Source organism: Eremothecium gossypii, chromosome V (assembly GCF_000091025.4).
Source record: "Eremothecium gossypii ATCC 10895 chromosome V, complete sequence".
Classification (NCBI taxonomy): domain Eukaryota; kingdom Fungi; phylum Ascomycota; class Saccharomycetes; order Saccharomycetales; family Saccharomycetaceae; genus Eremothecium; species Eremothecium gossypii.
Window position 1 is genome coordinate 1,008,615 of NC_005786.2, and position 16,059 is coordinate 1,024,673.

The 16,059-nt window shown below is 51.9% G+C and overlaps 15 protein-coding genes across 15 annotated transcripts; 6 read left to right on the top strand and 9 right to left on the bottom strand.

The window, feature by feature from the left end:
- Window positions 1-164: 164 nt before the first annotated feature.
- MTF2 (Mtf2p) lies at window positions 165-1,325 on the top strand (the record flags this gene model as incomplete). The annotated part of the gene is made up of 1 exon (NM_210408.2): window positions 165-1,325. One exon carries the CDS (start codon window positions 165-167, stop codon window positions 1,323-1,325), a length of 1,161 nt encoding a protein of 386 aa, NP_985054.2.
- A 226-nt stretch (window positions 1,326-1,551) lies between these two features.
- FAD1 (FMN adenylyltransferase) lies at window positions 1,552-2,502 on the top strand (the record flags this gene model as incomplete). Its single annotated transcript, NM_210409.1, has 1 exon — window positions 1,552-2,502. One exon carries the CDS (start codon window positions 1,552-1,554, stop codon window positions 2,500-2,502), a length of 951 nt encoding a protein of 316 aa, NP_985055.1.
- A 101-nt stretch (window positions 2,503-2,603) lies between these two features.
- On the bottom strand, window positions 2,604-2,891 carry MRP10 (mitochondrial 37S ribosomal protein mS37; the record flags this gene model as incomplete). The annotated part of the gene is made up of 1 exon (NM_210410.1): window positions 2,604-2,891. The coding sequence occupies one exon, from the start codon at window positions 2,889-2,891 to the stop codon at window positions 2,604-2,606; it is 288 nt and encodes a 95-aa protein (NP_985056.1).
- A 212-nt stretch (window positions 2,892-3,103) lies between these two features.
- Window positions 3,104-3,586, bottom strand: SDH5 (succinate dehydrogenase assembly factor SDH5; the record flags this gene model as incomplete). Its single annotated transcript, NM_210411.1, has 1 exon — window positions 3,104-3,586. The coding sequence occupies one exon, from the start codon at window positions 3,584-3,586 to the stop codon at window positions 3,104-3,106; it is 483 nt and encodes a 160-aa protein (NP_985057.1).
- Window positions 3,587-3,685: 99 nt separating this feature from the next.
- Window positions 3,686-4,327, bottom strand: NPC2 (sterol transporter; the record flags this gene model as incomplete). The annotated part of the gene is made up of 1 exon (NM_210412.1): window positions 3,686-4,327. The coding sequence occupies one exon, from the start codon at window positions 4,325-4,327 to the stop codon at window positions 3,686-3,688; it is 642 nt and encodes a 213-aa protein (NP_985058.1).
- A 345-nt stretch (window positions 4,328-4,672) lies between these two features.
- Window positions 4,673-5,602, bottom strand: SIT4 (type 2A-related serine/threonine-protein phosphatase SIT4; the record flags this gene model as incomplete). Its single annotated transcript, NM_210413.2, has 1 exon — window positions 4,673-5,602. One exon carries the CDS (start codon window positions 5,600-5,602, stop codon window positions 4,673-4,675), a length of 930 nt encoding a protein of 309 aa, NP_985059.1.
- Window positions 5,603-6,002: 400 nt separating this feature from the next.
- Window positions 6,003-7,379, bottom strand: THP1 (Thp1p; the record flags this gene model as incomplete). The annotated part of the gene is made up of 1 exon (NM_210414.1): window positions 6,003-7,379. The coding sequence occupies one exon, from the start codon at window positions 7,377-7,379 to the stop codon at window positions 6,003-6,005; it is 1,377 nt and encodes a 458-aa protein (NP_985060.1).
- Window positions 7,380-7,628: 249 nt separating this feature from the next.
- UPF3 (Upf3p) lies at window positions 7,629-8,918 on the top strand (the record flags this gene model as incomplete). Its single annotated transcript, NM_210415.1, has 1 exon — window positions 7,629-8,918. The coding sequence occupies one exon, from the start codon at window positions 7,629-7,631 to the stop codon at window positions 8,916-8,918; it is 1,290 nt and encodes a 429-aa protein (NP_985061.1).
- Window positions 8,919-9,033: 115 nt separating this feature from the next.
- On the top strand, window positions 9,034-9,951 carry AGOS_AER204WA (AER204W-Ap; the record flags this gene model as incomplete). Its single annotated transcript, NM_001355330.1, has 1 exon — window positions 9,034-9,951. The coding sequence occupies one exon, from the start codon at window positions 9,034-9,036 to the stop codon at window positions 9,949-9,951; it is 918 nt and encodes a 305-aa protein (NP_001342272.1).
- Window positions 9,952-10,525: 574 nt separating this feature from the next.
- Window positions 10,526-10,960, top strand: SMD1 (mRNA splicing protein SMD1; the record flags this gene model as incomplete). The annotated part of the gene is made up of 1 exon (NM_210416.1): window positions 10,526-10,960. The coding sequence occupies one exon, from the start codon at window positions 10,526-10,528 to the stop codon at window positions 10,958-10,960; it is 435 nt and encodes a 144-aa protein (NP_985062.1).
- A 51-nt stretch (window positions 10,961-11,011) lies between these two features.
- On the bottom strand, window positions 11,012-11,710 carry PRP38 (U4/U6-U5 snRNP complex subunit PRP38; the record flags this gene model as incomplete). The annotated part of the gene is made up of 1 exon (NM_210417.1): window positions 11,012-11,710. One exon carries the CDS (start codon window positions 11,708-11,710, stop codon window positions 11,012-11,014), a length of 699 nt encoding a protein of 232 aa, NP_985063.1.
- A 169-nt stretch (window positions 11,711-11,879) lies between these two features.
- MRPL25 (mitochondrial 54S ribosomal protein mL59) lies at window positions 11,880-12,335 on the bottom strand (the record flags this gene model as incomplete). The annotated part of the gene is made up of 1 exon (NM_210418.1): window positions 11,880-12,335. One exon carries the CDS (start codon window positions 12,333-12,335, stop codon window positions 11,880-11,882), a length of 456 nt encoding a protein of 151 aa, NP_985064.1.
- A 202-nt stretch (window positions 12,336-12,537) lies between these two features.
- On the bottom strand, window positions 12,538-14,229 carry PEX8 (Pex8p; the record flags this gene model as incomplete). The annotated part of the gene is made up of 1 exon (NM_210419.2): window positions 12,538-14,229. The coding sequence occupies one exon, from the start codon at window positions 14,227-14,229 to the stop codon at window positions 12,538-12,540; it is 1,692 nt and encodes a 563-aa protein (NP_985065.2).
- A 164-nt stretch (window positions 14,230-14,393) lies between these two features.
- On the top strand, window positions 14,394-15,212 carry DSC2 (Dsc2p; the record flags this gene model as incomplete). Its single annotated transcript, NM_210420.2, has 1 exon — window positions 14,394-15,212. The coding sequence occupies one exon, from the start codon at window positions 14,394-14,396 to the stop codon at window positions 15,210-15,212; it is 819 nt and encodes a 272-aa protein (NP_985066.1).
- Window positions 15,213-15,272: 60 nt separating this feature from the next.
- On the bottom strand, window positions 15,273-15,854 carry PAC10 (tubulin-binding prefolding complex subunit PAC10; the record flags this gene model as incomplete). Its single annotated transcript, NM_210421.2, has 1 exon — window positions 15,273-15,854. The coding sequence occupies one exon, from the start codon at window positions 15,852-15,854 to the stop codon at window positions 15,273-15,275; it is 582 nt and encodes a 193-aa protein (NP_985067.2).
- Between the last annotated feature and the right edge of the window lie 205 nt (window positions 15,855-16,059).

The following is a 16,059-nucleotide window of genomic DNA, read 5'->3' on the forward strand; positions in this document are numbered from 1 at the left end:
TTGTAGTAGCAGCGCGAAGCTTGGCTGTAGAAGGGCGCTGTAATACTACTCTAATGATATATGAGCTTAATGCAAATTTGGGTAACAGGTGATCTACTTTTGTCAGTTTTCAAAAAATGCACGAGCGATGACCTAGGACACAGTGGATAAGTGCCATAGGCGAGATGCTTAGACACAGCCTAAGGAGGCAGCTAGTACTCCTCAGACCTTTGCACCGAAGCAATGTACAACTAGAAACGAAACACACCTTTGCTGCGGACCTTGGTTCTGAGGGCTTAGAGCTATCGATTTCGGAACAGCAGCTACTCAACGATGTCTTCGACAAACTACTAGACAGCTCTGATCGCCAGAACGCACCGGCAAAGACTGTAAATACTGATCGAAATGACAAGCATCCATCCGGCCCTCAGTTGCTGTTTGAGCAGAAGCAGAGGGGCGGGCTTCCAGCACACGGTATATTAGACTTTGCAGCTGAAAACAAAGCTACTGTCGCCGGCGGCGCGAAGCTGGCAGCCCCCGAGCTTGGCAGATACCCAGTGTCGCTGACGCCAGAGTACTTTGGATCTATTGGCATGGATATCCCATCCCACAACTTCAACAAGTTGCAAGTTAGTGCGGCAGTCATAGGCGACGTAGAACGTACAGAACGGCTAAAGGCGAAAGTGGAGCAAGCGTTGCGTCCCCATATTGAGTATCTTCGAAAGCATGTGGTTACGGACGAGACTCTTCTGCAGCAGCTTCAGCAATACTTGCGTGATTTTGCAAACCGGGATAAGAAGTTCGATCGTCCCTCCGAGCAACACATCGAAGATATCGAGGCATCATGCCAAAAAAACCCCAAGGTGCTGCCGCCACCATACTTTCTAACTATACCGGCTGTGTTGAATGAGCTGTTCACCAGCAAAGACTTCGCCTTTTCCGACAGAAGGCGCTACAGTCTCCTGTCCATGATATACCAGACGTGCAAGACATCCAGGGATATATCGATGTACTTACAGATATGCAATGTGGACTTCTACAACCTCCTGCTAACATATTCGTGGAGAAACTTCCAGGATGTCCGCGCGGTCAATAGAATTCTCCAGGATATGAACGCCAACGGGATCATGGGCGATATTCAAACGATGGAGCTCCTGGTAGCAGTAAGCGACAAGATGCAGTATATGCTTGATGGCATTTTTGATGACACCATCCCGGAAGACTTGCACTCCACTGGGATTTTGTACTGTAAAGACGTTGCAGACGATGTCAAACGCATCAACCGGTACCTGAAGCTCCTCAAACAAACTCTGTTAGAAGACAAGGCAGTGCCAAAAAGTATATAGTGCATATTTATAGGTGATTCTGTGTATATCTATTACTTAAGGTGCTTTCTGTAGACACTGACCTCTTGTCTCCCCGAGAATGACGGTAAGATAATCATCGATTTTATTCGACAGAGCATCAAAAACCATAAAATGCCGTTAACTGGCAAATAGTTCTTCTGTGAAATACAAATAAAGTTGTTTTACCGCCGACTGCATAACCTAGACGCATACAACCCTCCTAGTCATGACACATTCTCTTTTTGAGGTGGCGAAACGTTGTTCCAAGATCACAGAGTCGTACTTACTCATCAGTAGTGGCAGTGCAATCATCCAAAGTACGCAAAATGCTATCAGAGTAACGCAAAGGTGCCTACTGGAGGATGTGTTCCCCAAATGGAATCCACTAGAGGGAGCTATTTCGTTTTCTTACAACGGTGGAAAGGATTGCCAGGCACTTCTAGTGATTTACTTGGCTTGTCTTTGGGAATACTTTATGAGGGGGGTTGCTGAGTCACAATACGATGCTCAGTACCAGAGATTCTGGATACATCGCCTCCCGGCCGTCTATATTGATCAGGCTGAGACCTATGGGTCGCTGGAGAACTTTGTGGAGGCAACGGTCGAGCGCTATGCTCTCGCATTATATGAGTCTCCGAAAGAGCGCAAAGTCTCTATGGCGGAGGCCTTCAAGGACTACTTAGAGCTTTATCCGAAAACCAAAGCTATTGTTATAGGCATTCGCCACACCGACCCGTACGCTGAGAAGTTAAGTCCGGTTCAAAAGACCGACGCTGGTTGGCCCGAGTTTATCCGTGTCCAACCGTTATTGCACTGGAAACTGGCGAATATATGGAGCTTCCTTCTGTATTCTGGCGAAGAAATATGCGGTCTCTATCAGGTAGGGTTCACGTCAATTGGCGGCATAAACTCCACAACACGGAACCCCTACCTCTTGGCCACCAAGGCTGCCACTGAAGAGGGAACAGTTTCGAACGAAGAACGAATAAATAACCACTTTACCTGGGAGATCTCCAATGCCTATGGGTTGGAGCAGGCGGATGACAAGCCACACTGCTCAGCACTCACTGATGACGACTTGCGCCTCATCGCCTCGCACTCACAGCAGGACTACCTCCCCGGATGGTTCTTAATCAACGATCGCTGGGAGCGCGCTGGCCGGGACTCCAGAGCGTAGCAAACCTCTCAGACAGCTCCACCCTGGGACCTGTCGTACCTTACAGCTGTATATACAAGGGCATTAAATAGATATCCAATTCACCACGGGCCAACACTAGCTCAATCGTGTGGCTTGCCACTGATTCTATCGTACAACCGCGCAGCGTGGTAGTTGATTGTACTTTTGCGCGGCTTCTGGTTGCTTCCCATTACGTTCTGGGACGTGCATGCTTTCAAATCTGTCGCTAGTTTCTCACATACTGGGTTCATATGCCCGTTGGATGACCAGCATTGAAGAAGGTTGGACATGAGCACAAGGCATCTGTTGGCCTCCTGCTTGATAACGGGCTTCTTAACCTTCAGGCGAGGCAACGGAGGAAGCTTATATGTTGGAGTTCTACCAGGCATTATTAAATGACGCTGGGACTTATTCTAGGAGACGTGCCGGAACGAGAGTCTGCCGTGAGAGACTGCGATGAAGCTGTACTACATGGCCAGGCGTTCAAAGGTCAAAAAATTTTATAAAATTTTTAGGCGTTACAGCTTAGTCATAGGTAGGCCATGATGTTCAATGTACACAGGGGTTGCATATATAGCAAGCGGCATCCACTTGATGATAGCTAGAACTCAGAAAGATCAGGCATCTTCAAGATCTGCTTGTCTTTGTTTTCGCTGTAGGCTTGCAGCTTGCGCAGGATCTTTGAATGCTGCCATTTTTCTGGCAACGGAGAAGCGTCAGAGTTTTTGGTTGCCCAGTAGTAGATGTCCCAGTCAAGCTCGTTAAGCAGCTCGTCGTATTCGTTCAGTTCCTCCGCAGTCATGTGCTTCAGGTATTTCGCCGCGAAGCCCGAGAGCAACAGGTCGGTCTCCAAAATACCGCGCTTGCGCGACTGGTACACGAGACGGGCGCGCTGTTGTTCCAGGGTCTCGTTGTTACGTTTGATGGGGGCTACCTTCACACGCAGAATCACATCGTCGCCCTGTTTGTCCGCCGAGTACGCACGGGCGGCGAAGGGGAGTATGCGGGGGTAGAATCTAGTAGCGCGCGCTGGGGCCAGCCCGTAGGAGCCCGCGAAAGCATGGGAAAACGAAAAACGAAGCATGGCGAGTGGGGTTATTGTTTGTATAGATTGAGGTACAAGCAGACGTTCAATACCCAGCCCAGCCAAGACATTTTTTACCCTGGAACCCGACAACGGCGCTCACGCCGCGGCCCCCGACCCCTCGTCCATGATCCGCGGCTTGCGGCGAGGGTCCATGAGGCGCCGCATGCGGCGAGGATCGATGAGGCGGGGCATGCGCGAGCGCTCGGCCGGCATCAGCGGCGGGAAGTACACGTCCCCTGTGAGGCACGTGATCGGCTCGTCGTCCACAGTGTACGCGCGTGCCACCACGTGATACCGCCCCGGTGGTACCTGCTGCGGTATCTCGACGGTCTTAGACAACTCATACTCGCCCTCCTCCAACGGGCACTGCAGCCCCAAGTCATTCTCCTCTAGCTCCTTGCACAAGTCGAACGTCTCCGACAACAATTTGATGTATCCGAGCCGCACCTCCACAGTCACGTACGCGCCGTCCTCTACGGGCCCGAATAAGTCACCCCGCGCCTCCACCGTCAAGTTCTTACCGCGGTGCGGTGGGTTCGGCGTAATCTCTATCTCCTGCACGTCCAGGAGATGGTCCTCATCCAAGTCGCACCTGCTCAGTGGCGACCCGCCCGGAATAGGCCGCGAATCCCGGAGCGCGACCGTCCACTGTTCGTCGCTGTCTTCGCTCACTTGCAGACTAACCGCGCGCGTCCACGCCGCAGCATGCAACAATCCGTACCATACACTCACCCTCATGATATATCAACCTCTATGTTCTTGAGCTCCTAACCGCGCACATGTATGGCCTTGTACAGGAGGAGCTCATAAGGGGGAGCGGAATACAAGAACACGTCGTTACAAATGATAATTAGAATGAATATACTAAGATGAATAATGATGACTAGAGTACAGAGATGGGGGCTGGTGTGGGGTGCAAGGCCAGTGCGGGGGTAGATTGGGATCGGTAGCAGATTTTCGATGACTCATGAGCTTTATCAAGTAAAAATGGGCATGCAGGGTGCGTTTCAGTATGCGAGGCAACTCGATATGTTCGGGTGCAGACAGAATATGTGGATATTACATTGGATCATCGCGTGGAGTTCAGAGGAAGTATCCACCCCTCTGGTTGTTGTGGTTGGCCTCCTGGATATAGTCATCTGGGACGGCGGAGAAGATCTTGAAGGTGGGCTCGAGGTCCTCGTCGACCTTCATGACGGAGGCGACGTTGCCGCAGCGGTAGCAGTAGTTGGGCGCGGACCAGACGGTGACGACATCCTTCTCGGGGAAGTGGTACTTGAAGCCCTCCATTACGAGCTGGTGGGCGCGGGCAATAAGGCTGAGGCCATTGACGTAGTTGAACTCGCGGGCGACCTTGCTGCCAAACAGCCAGCCGGCGCCACGTGGCGAGACCTGCCAGGCGTCGACGTTGTCGGGATCGCTCCAGAGCAGGTCGGAGAAGCCGCCCTCGTGGGGGACCTCCTGGGCGCGGGACAGGACTCTTATTTGGTCCAGCATGCGGATTTCCGGTGATAGTCCGCCGTGCACGCAGAGAATTTTGCCGTCGATGATGGCTGCCAGCGTGAGAAAGTCGAACACCTGGCAGCAGTACTTCCACACAGTGGTGGACCCGTACTTGTTCAGACACTCCTCGTAGAAGCCGTACACCTGTGTGATCTGCCGGGACTCGTGGTTGCCCCTTACGAGGGTGATTTTGGCGGGGTACTTTACCTTGAGACACATCAGAAGTGTGAACGTCTCGAGACTATAGTAACCCCGGTCCACATAGTCGCCGAGGAAGACGTAATTCACTTGGTCTGGGAACCCGCCCGACGTGCGGAAGAGCTCCAGCAGGTCGTGGAACTGCCCGTGGATGTCGCCGCAGACGGTTACAGGGGTCCGCACGGGCTGGATGTTGGACTCCTCCATCAGGAGCTCCTTCACTAGCTCGCACAGCTGCTTCATCTCACTCTCTGTCAGTGCCTGGCACTTCTTGATCTTCTCGAGCCATTGGTCGGGGCCTCGTTCAACCATATTGTGTTATCCGGCGTTCTTACTGATATCCTATACTACCAGCTGAGGTACTCTGCTGCTCCAATGATGTTCCGTATGCGCTCAAGGATCTTTCTTCAGCCTTAAACAAACAGCCCGCGACTCGCAAACGCCGTTAGTTTCCTAATGTTCGCTGTCCTTCGCTGCAGGTGATGAGGACTGGTGAAGATTTCCAAAGCCCAGCAAAAAATTGTGCAGTGCAAGCGTCGACTGGACCAAGAAACCAGCCGGATACTGAGGATAGTACTCGAGAGAAAATGCTATCCAGGGGTAAAGCTATATACTTGTAGGTAGCCAGAAGATGGCTACTTATATGCCGTAAATGCTGTCACCTGAATGAACGCGGTGGTCACCTGACTGGTGGCGGGTGCGTCCCGGTCTATTATGAGTCCAACCAGGCGTCATCGTGGTTCTGAGGGAACTTCGATGCAATCTTGGGCGTGATGGCCGGGAAGACGTCCAGCAGGTTAGTGGTCTTCATGGTCACGCACATCCTGTTCAGCGGAAAGCAGTTGCCACGGAGGAAGCTGTAGTTGATAAGAGTGACTAGTACGTTCTCGGCGTTGTCCGGAGTATGTACCAGACGGTATATTGGAGGCGCGGTGGGTTCTGGCGAGCCGATGGAGAGCCGTAAGGCCGTCTCAACTGCCGCGTACGGGATCCGGTTAGAGTATGCTGGTAGCGCCACGATTTGGAACACCCGCCGTAGCAGATTACGGTATGCGAGTAGAGGAAGTTTCTCAAGCATCAAGAGCAGAAGTCTGCGCCTTCGGAGCTCGTCCTCGTGGCTGCGAAGCCATTGGTGCATCGCCTGTAAGTTGCCCGTTTTGAGCGCGTGGATGAGCTCGCTATACGAGCGACCCAATGCCGGCGCCAGAGACTCCAACAGGGCAAAGGGAGGCGGGCGTCCGAGAATGATGCCTGCAGGTACCAGGTAGCGCAAGACGCGCACCATATTGCGCTGCAGGACCGGAACAGGCGCTTGGGCCGCACGTGCAAGAGCACAAAGGTCCTGGAACGCGCGAAGCAGCTGCGCGAAGGCATCACTGATGCGGTAGCTAGATAGGTAGTAGCGTCCCAATAGGTATCTGTACTCAACCTGTTCTTCGATTGGGTATTGCTGAAAGTGCTCGATCATGGATTTCGGCTGTATGTTCTTAAAGATGTTCGCACAGGATGACGGCGAGTCAATGCGGAAGTATATGTTGTTCAGCTGGTTGGCAACGTACAGTAGTATCTGCTGCTTCGCCGGCAGCGCAGCATACGCGGATGCCGCCTCGTCCACTCGGCCCTTGATGCTATTGAACACCTTCGAGATCACCGACGCGACGTGCTGCACGAACAAGTGCTTCTTGGTCCCCACCAGCTTCCGGTTCGAGTCCAGGCGTACGGCCCGTGGCACGATCCACTCCGTCTCCTCTTTGAACAGTCCCACCAGACCCTCTATTGGATAGCTATCCTGTAGCAGACAGTTCCCGAGGTCCTGGTAGCACGTGAACAGCAGGTCAGAGGACTCCCACAGCGACCAGGGATTCACGTCCCGGCAGTACCGTAGAAAACTGCATACAAGCACATTGAATCGCGTCCAGCGACCGTCGTGCAGTTGCGCCCCTTCGACGTATCGATCTAACGTGCTGTCATCCTGGTACCTATTTTGCAGTTCTTTCTGTAGTGCAGCGATCAGCAAGCCGTTCTTGTCTAAATTGATGTTCAGTACCGTGACATTCCCTTCACGAACCTGTTGGATAAACGCATCCATACCTTACTCGTTCAAAGACACGGAGAACCACGCACGCAGACGCAGGGACAGTATTTGGGGCTCCTTAAGCTATAAACGCACTCCTAGCTTCCAACACCTTGGGCAGACGGCTGAACATGGAGCTCCTTCTGTGTAGAAGGGTTATTCATCCTGCCGGTGAAAAAAAAATGCAGAGCTAGCTCTGCAACTTCATCTTCAGACTGCCCACCCATTTCGAAGGAGTATCGCCTTCACTACATCAGAATTCGAATGGCCTGTGATAGCCTTGGACCCAGGCCATCAGATGCCAGAATCGCAAGTGAAGACACTGTGAAGAGCAGACGGAGAAAGAAGGCCCACAGGAAGCTTGCCGCAGGCGGAGACGCAAACGGAAATGAACGCTTGCCGCGAAACACTGGTAGCGACAGGGAAGGCCATGAAGCTGCAACAGGGCCGCAATTGGAATCGGTGAAGGTGGCGGCGGCCTATGGGGAGCCCAAGGAGGCAGCGATCAATGTGTCGGAACGGGCGAACGGCGCGCAGAAGAAAAACGCGGGTCGGCGGGCGAGGCGATACGGCAGCAGCAGTGCGTTTGGGGAAATGGCGCACGAGGATGTCGGGCACAAGCTGGTGGTGCGGCTTTTGCCGCCAAACCTCACAGAGGACGAGTTCTACCGGACCCTGTGCCCGCACCTGCCGTCTGAGCAATTTTTCGAAAAGACAACGAGGGATCGCTACTACGTACCGGGCCACTACTCCCGGAAGCCATTCAAGCTGCCAACGTACTCGCGGTGCTACCTTATATTTTACGATCTGGCTGCGCTGCAGACAGTGGGCCGGATTCTGCAGAATATGACCTTTGTCGATGACCATGATAATGCAACGGTACCAAAGCTCTTCCTCTCTCCGTACGTTAAGAAAATGCGCAACTTGGGGGGACATATGCAGATCCAAGACCAGAAGCTGAAGCTGGAGGGGACGCTCGATAAGGATCCTATTTTCCAGATTTTCACCAAGTCGCTTCAGCTACTCGAAGAGAACAAGGGTGAGTACCAATACAAGGACTTGCATATCCTAAATCCGTTAGAAAAAGAGCTAAAAAAACGGCGCGAGGTAGATGGTAGCATTAAGAAGCAGGTGCACGATGCGATGATTGAACTTGCGGGGGAAATAGAGAGTGAGGACAAGAAGAAGAAGCGCAAGAAAAGAAAGGGACAGAAATCTAAGAGTACTAAGCATGAAGAGAAGGCTCTCAAGGAAAACCCGAACAAAGCAATATTTGAGGAGGCTGGTAAGCGTGAGATGAAGCGACGCAAGCGCGAAGAGAAATTGGCCCGGCGGAAAAAAAAGCTAGAGGAGAAGAAGAAAGCTATGAAGAAAGGAACACAGCGCGAAGGGACCACTGTGAGCAGTTCCATACCGGCGCCAAGCTCCAGCAAACCTGCTGAGACTCCATTGTCGAAAGCGCCCGAGGGCCAAAAAAGTGCAACCAAGTCCAAGTCCGCAAAGAACAAGTCTGCGAAATCTAAACCGAAGCAGATTTTGAAGAAAAGCGACTGACACAAAATTATAAACGGTGAAAATAGAGCAGCTACTTCTCACGCTACAGTGACACTTCAAATTTGTTTTGTAAACCAATTCAAACACCAAGATAACAGAAGCGATTATTATAAAAATGGAGTCGTTTAGCCAAGCTTTCAAGAGGTTTTTGAAAGTTCTGCAGGGTGAACAGAACGCAAGACCGGCTGAAACCCAATTTTTGAATTTAAAGTCTCTCAGGATCATATTCACCAGAGTAAGTCAGAAGAATATCAATGAAGACGACTTTGCATCCTGGACTGCTTTCATCAAGTACATGGGGGACTTGGGATCTACCCCAGTAGAACCCTTATTGAAAGAATTCGACTACACCTATATTGAGCATATCAAGACGCCACTCTCCGAGGGAGCAATGTTGCAGTCTGATATCTTGGCATACATCCTTTTGAAGTGTCTAAGCAAACGGCTGCAGTTTTGCTCCAAGCGCATGAACAAAGTCGATAACCGGATTTTCCAAGAGGCATTACAGCATACGCCTTATGGCGAATACGCAATTCTCAAGTGGCATCTTTATCAAACAACCAAGAAGAACGAGGATTTGTTAAAGACAATCAAGGAGCACGAAAATAAACTCCAGGCATGCGCAAAAGCACAGGCATCTCAGGAGAAGAGATTCAAGGAACTATCAGACGTCAATGCAGAGCTTGAACAGGAAAAAATGGACCTAGAGATACTCTGTGACACGAAGATGACGGAGTTGGCCAAAGTAAATAAGAAATTGTTTAAAGTCACGAAAGATTATGAGCAATTAAAGGGCGAGAATGCGGAGTTGAACACGCGCCACTGGGACTCCAAGCATTTGTCTTCCCCTCTTTTCGAGGGTGCGCCGTCGATAACCACTCCGGACACACCTGCCTTGTCCGAAGATAAGAGCTTGCATTTTAGTCAGTCCAGCGCCGACACTTCGAGGTTGGAGGAGGAGATTAGGCATCTCAGGCAGGAGTGTAATCTCTTGAGCCATTGGATCTATGAAAATGTCAGTGACAAGCTTTGAGCGGCGGTGCTGAGAACCTGTGTTTGTCATGAAGCTACTTGCGGGCTGAACGATAACGCTAGGAAATTTCAGAACACCATTGGGCCTACAGTACTGAAGTGTAAATAATTCGACTCAAGCCGTCCTTTCAGCGTCGAGCTCCCATAGTATACTCACTAAGTATTGTCTACAATATTACTCTGGCGGGCCGTTAATCCCCACGGTTCAGTTCGAACCAGTATACTATTACAGCTGTTGAACTGTACCATTTCACATTTTGAGTCTCAATGTTTTATTGAGCGTGTGCATATCGGAATATTGGAGAGACCAAAAGTAAACAAACACGAACCGAAGCGTACGGCCTGGTTCGAGGTTATAGGCATAACCAGCAGTCGACTACAGATGCACTACTCGAGCTAGCTAGAGATTTGGATAGCAAGCATCACGTGATGAAGAGAAGACATAGCTGAAAATGGCCGCGCGACAAGATTGAAGAGCCTTCGTACTCACAGTACTAAGCTCGCGCCACCAGGCTACAAAAGGTTCCAGCTGTATTGCAAAGTTCACCATATCACATAGCCCATCGGTACCGAAGATGAAACTAGCAGGCTTTTTGATGAAGTTGCGGAGCGAACAGGTCACGATAGAACTCAAAAATGGAACGACCGTTTGGGGCACGCTACAGACAGTCTCTCCGCAGATGAACGCGACCCTGACGGATGTCCGACTATCGCTACCCGCCAAGGCGCCAAAGTCTGCACTGGCCTCTGTATATCTCACGGGCTCAGCCCCGGAGAGCGACGCGTCACAGGAAGACAGAAGAACTGCGTCGCTGCAATACATAAACATACGCGGTAACACCATCCGGCAGATCATCCTGCCCGATTCCCTGAATCTGGACGCCTTACTGGTAGATAAGAACGAGATAAATAGGCTGAAACGCTCTGGGAAGGTAGTCAACGACCCCAACCGCAAAAGAAGGATCGAGCACCACAGCAGCTCGACGAAGAGGGTCAAAAGGGCACTGTAAGTAATTTGTTAATAGTGTTACATACAGAACATAAAGCTTCCGGAGAATACCCTAGTCCTCTCCTTCGGCTGCTTCGGCGTCGGCCTCGAGCACATCCGCTAGCCACCTGCACCTCCCCAGCGGAATGCCCCATATACTGTCTTTGGTACACAACCAGTCAACTATTTCGTCGACATGCTGGACAGACACGCTTTTCTGTGTCGCACCGCTCCAGCAGTCAACTTCGAGGTCTAGACATTTCACCTTCCTGTAGTCCGCGAGGAAGTGCGCAAACAGCGCCTTTACTTTTGCAGCGGTGACGTCCCCATCCGCTTCCGGCGGAAAGCTTTCCGCCTTCTCGTCGGCCAAGAAATAATACTGGATCCGCAGATATACGAGGATCAGCACCGCAATGTATTTGTTGTTGAATTTCCCGGTTTTTCTTTCGTCGCCCAGCTGCAGCAGCGTGTAGATCTGCGACCATGTGGGCCGGATCTCGATGACCTTCATCAGCAGACACTGAAACTCCGTATTGCCGCATATATGGAGCATAGGCCCGGACCTATGCTTGCAAGCACCGAGGTCGCGGACTAGCACCCGAACCAACTGCTTGAGAGTATTGCCTCGTAGCCCGGTGGGATACAAATTAATTTTATAATACATCGAATTGTGGATCCTCAGCCGGGCTATCTTGGGGATGACAAGTGACGTCGACTGGTTTGATAGTTGTTTATCTGAGATGTGAGACTCGACTAGGAATTCCTGTGGCATCGTTTTGGTCGGCCGTAGTTCCGTTGCTCTGGTGGCTAAACAGAATGCGGAAGTTCCCAAATCCAGCTTGTAAAAGTACACTTAGGAATTAATTATTTACAGAACAACAGACGCGGGGTGCGCGATATACACAGTACATACCGTGGTCCCCAAACACGCAGCGATGGACCTAAAACCACGTCCGTTCTTTCTCCTTCTTGCGCTCGAGACGTCTAGCGTATTTGGCGCCACGCGCTTCCAAGATGAACTTGTCCGCGTTTTTGATGGCTTCCTCCATCTCAGCCATGCGCTGGGAGCGCGTGCGCTCATGCTTCTCCCCCTTGGGGAAGACAATGGCCTTCGTCAACTTCTTCTGCTCGTATTTTTCCTCGAAGAACAACTTCTTGCGGGGGGGAAGCATGTCCTGCAGGCCGTAGTTGTATGCAAGCTTGTAGAGGTCGCTCATACGCCGTAGCGAATACTTGGGCTCTTGATACTTCCCGGTGACGGGATTTTTATTTGGGAGGAACGGGTTTGCAGTTGGACTGCTTGTTAGCTCAGGTTTGGCGCTGTACTGTACGCTCGGAGGGTATTTTTTGAAGAATTCCTTCAGCCTAGGCGGCAAGAGCTCAAAATACTGCTTCATCGGAGAAATGCGGATGTCTCAGTGGTGAATAACCAACGCAGCTTCAAGAGTGCAATGCTTCACCGGCGGAGCTTTACCGTACAACGGGAAGCGCGGAAAATATCAAATTTTCTGAGCCCAGCATCATGGCCGGGTAACCGTATATGACATCTGGTAGGTAATACGGGGAGTATGTACAGTGAGAATCCCAGGCGTGGATCCGCTAGAGCCTGTTCTTGAGGCCCTTGGTATACCACCAGCGAATGGCGAGGTCATTACGGCTGCGTTTTATTAGCTCCCATAACTTGCCAATGAGGGCACCATGCTGTGGTTGCGGGATCTCGGCGATGAGCTCCAAACAGTTGTCGAGCCAACCGGAGAGATACTTGTCCTTGACGAATTGGCACTGGAGGATGAGGCATTCGCAAAGGACGGCCTTTGTAGGGATCTTTGGAAACTGGAGAATTTTCTGGTAGGTGAACTGCAGTAACTCGCGCGGCAAGTCCGCGTTCCAGAGGGACAGGAGGGGCAGTTGCGAGACGACGGCCTGGTACAGTGCGACCAGCTGAGTTTCGGATAACTGCCCCGCAACGAATTGTGCTACGCCCGTGTCCAGCAGCGGTTTTAGGTGCTGCATCTTCCACGACACGAACGTCGTTTCTGGGCACGCGTTGCGCAAGAGCGCCAGCTGCACCGCATACGCGCCCTCGCGTATTTCAGCGTTCGAGGCGTGCATATAGCGCTCTATAATCGGCATTGCCGAGTGTTGAACGTAGGCGCCGGTGAGCGGAATTGCAGCGAGGCCTGTTTCCATGTACTCGAGCATGAAGAGAATGCGCGAGTCATTAACCCAGTTTCCCTGTGGCCAGATATTTCCATCCAGCACCCCCAGTGATGCATGGAACACCTCTATATTGCTTTCGAGAACAGATAGAACGTTTTGGTATATACGCTGGTAGGTGTTGAAGCCGTCCTTGCCAAATCCATGCACAATAAAGTTGATGTAGAACAGACACATCAGCGCCTGGTGCCGCCACGCCGGCGCAGCGTGCCCGTTACTGAGGCATCCCTCCAGCAGTAGCACGACCACAAACATGGTGTTAGAGTAGTAGCGGGCCGCATAGTCGGGGCGGGGCCCAAGGCTGTTCATCTCCCTCTGCGCCAGCTCGTATGTGACGTGACAAGCATTCTCCAGTATCTTCGCAGCGATGGACGGCGTGCCGGCCGCCAACGCCCGCTTCAGAGAGACGCCAACCGCATCTAGATGCACCGCAGCAAACCCGCTTTCGTTCTTTGTCAGCATGTACCGTGCCGCCTGTCGGAACAGCGACTGCGCCAGTAAGCCCCACTCTAGCCCGTGGTCATGCTCGTCGCTGAGCACCGCATATAGCAAAGCAAGAATATCAACTGTAGAGGGGTCGCTACGCCGCCGCGCCAACAGCTGCCCCCAAACCGGCAGAAAGTACTGCGCGCGCCACTTGGCGTAGAGCTCTTCGCACCGACCGCTGTCGTCAACAAACACCGCCCGCTGCACGTCCACATACCGCTGCCTCGTGCTGAGGACCCCCGCCAGCAGTCCCAGCTGTGCCACCGACCACGACTGCGCGCTGGTAAATACCCCGTCCCATGCTCTGTAAAACGTCGCTACATCCAGTGAAGGCTCGGAAATCTCCAGCTTCCACTGAATGATAGCCTGCGCCATCTCAAAAACGTGAAATACGTCTGTAGTGCCCCAAACCGGACTCTGAAACACAGCTTTAACCAGCGCTTCCAGTTGTTTCAGGTCACGCACGCGGGGCACGTAGTATACCACGTTCTGTGCCAGCTGCTCACCACCTTTCTGGCCGAGAGTTCTACTCCCAAGAGACCCAATTAGCATATCAACCTCCTTCTGCATCCCTGCGATTGCCATCATGGCTAATTGCCTGCTCTGTCTAACGGTGACTTACTGGTTCAAGAAACTAACTTTTAGTTTAAAGGGGCCTTAAACAACTATGAAAACTGGTTATAAACGGAGGATCTACAAACCATTCTAGACATCAGGAATAAGGCAACTACAAGACGTTACAGACAGCGGAAATGTCTGTAGATATTCCTCTGGGGTTAGCGCAGTTCCCGGTGACGAAACTATGCATGGTTGTGTGCGTAGGGATCACTCTGGTGGCGTCACTGTTCCAGACTAAATACTGGTTTCTACTGCAATATGATCCCTTCATTTCAGAGTATGAACAATACTGGCGGTACTTCACGTTTCAGCTGGGAGCGGTGAATGAGTCGGACGTGGCGCTGTACACGCTGATATGGTACGAATTCAGGCAGCTCGAGAGACTCTTTGGGTCACGGCGGTACGTGAACATGCTGGCGCTATGCTGGGTGTACAATACGCTTACTCTGTGGCTGAGCAATAAGATGATCAATGTGCTGCCGCTCGTGCACTGGAACCGGTTCAGCAGTGGGCCGCTGGCTATCTGCATGTCACTGTTCCACTTCTACAAAGAGTACACTCCCCGCGTATACGAGTTCGATGTGCTGCTGGCACAGCCGCTTCCGTCGGACCGCAGCAAGCAGCTAGAGTGGACGCTGAGCGACCAGTTTCTAATTAACGGGCTTGTGCTGCTGCTTATGTTGAACCAAGGTCTGGTTGGGTTCTTGATAGGACTAATTGGATGGATCTGCGGGCTGTGCATAGATAAAGGTCTCCTTCCCGGAAAGGACTTCTTCAACCTGCCGCTGTGGCCGACAGCATGGAGCCATACTCCCAGCACTGCCCCAGATTCGCTGCGGGCGTCCACGGCCGCGCCAGAGGGAGATGTGTTCGACGAGGCCGAGTCCGAGGAACAGCTCGACGAGCCCGCGAGACCGCTTGGGGTCCAGTTTCTCGACACCTTCAGAAGGTAAGACCAGCAGCTGTTATTTGGAACGTCGTTACATAACATAAACTAGGGAAGGCGCAAGTCACTATATCTTGAGGTTCTCCGTCCCCTCCTGTGCCTGCTTTAGCGCGCGGCGCTTCTCTACGTCCCAGTTATACAGTCGAGCACAGTTCACTTCCATTGTCGTAATGTTCTCGCGCAGGAAGTCGACGTCCTCGTTCGAGATGGCGAGATTTCTGCGGGCGTCCTCCAGCTTCTGCATGAGCAACTCGATAGCCTCGTCCACGGAGTACTCTAGCATCACATCCGCTCCCAGCCACAGCCCAACATGTAGGTCATCTGACGCATCTATGGCAGCCCTAGTATATAATGTCTCGTTCAGCTGGTAGTTCGTCTCTAATACTGGCTCCTCACTCGTCTGCTTCGCCTTCAGCAGCCGGCACATTGCGAGTGCATTCTCAATATCTGGTATCTTCGCCTTCAGCTGTGCAATTGTCGACAGCTTCGACTCCTGCATGAACTTGTACTTCGAAAGCCGCTCCTGGAACTTATTGAAACATAGCTCGAACTCGCTGGGGTCTTTGATAAAGTCCTCGACACGCTCCACAAAAGGAGCCTCAGGGATACCGCGCGGATTTGTCTTCGTGGAATTGAAAAGAGAGTCCATGCTGCTCGAGATACGATAGTCTAGTCAGATGGCGAGCCTTACTGTAGTAGTGCGCAGCTGTGGTGGAGCCCGCCGGTCAAAATTTTTCAAGTCTGAAGTCGTAAGGAATTCATACCTTGGTCGACACTAACGGGTCTATCTCTTCTTATATGGCGCGTGCTTATGCCGCTTACGAAACATCGAATAATATATAAAATATGCCTAC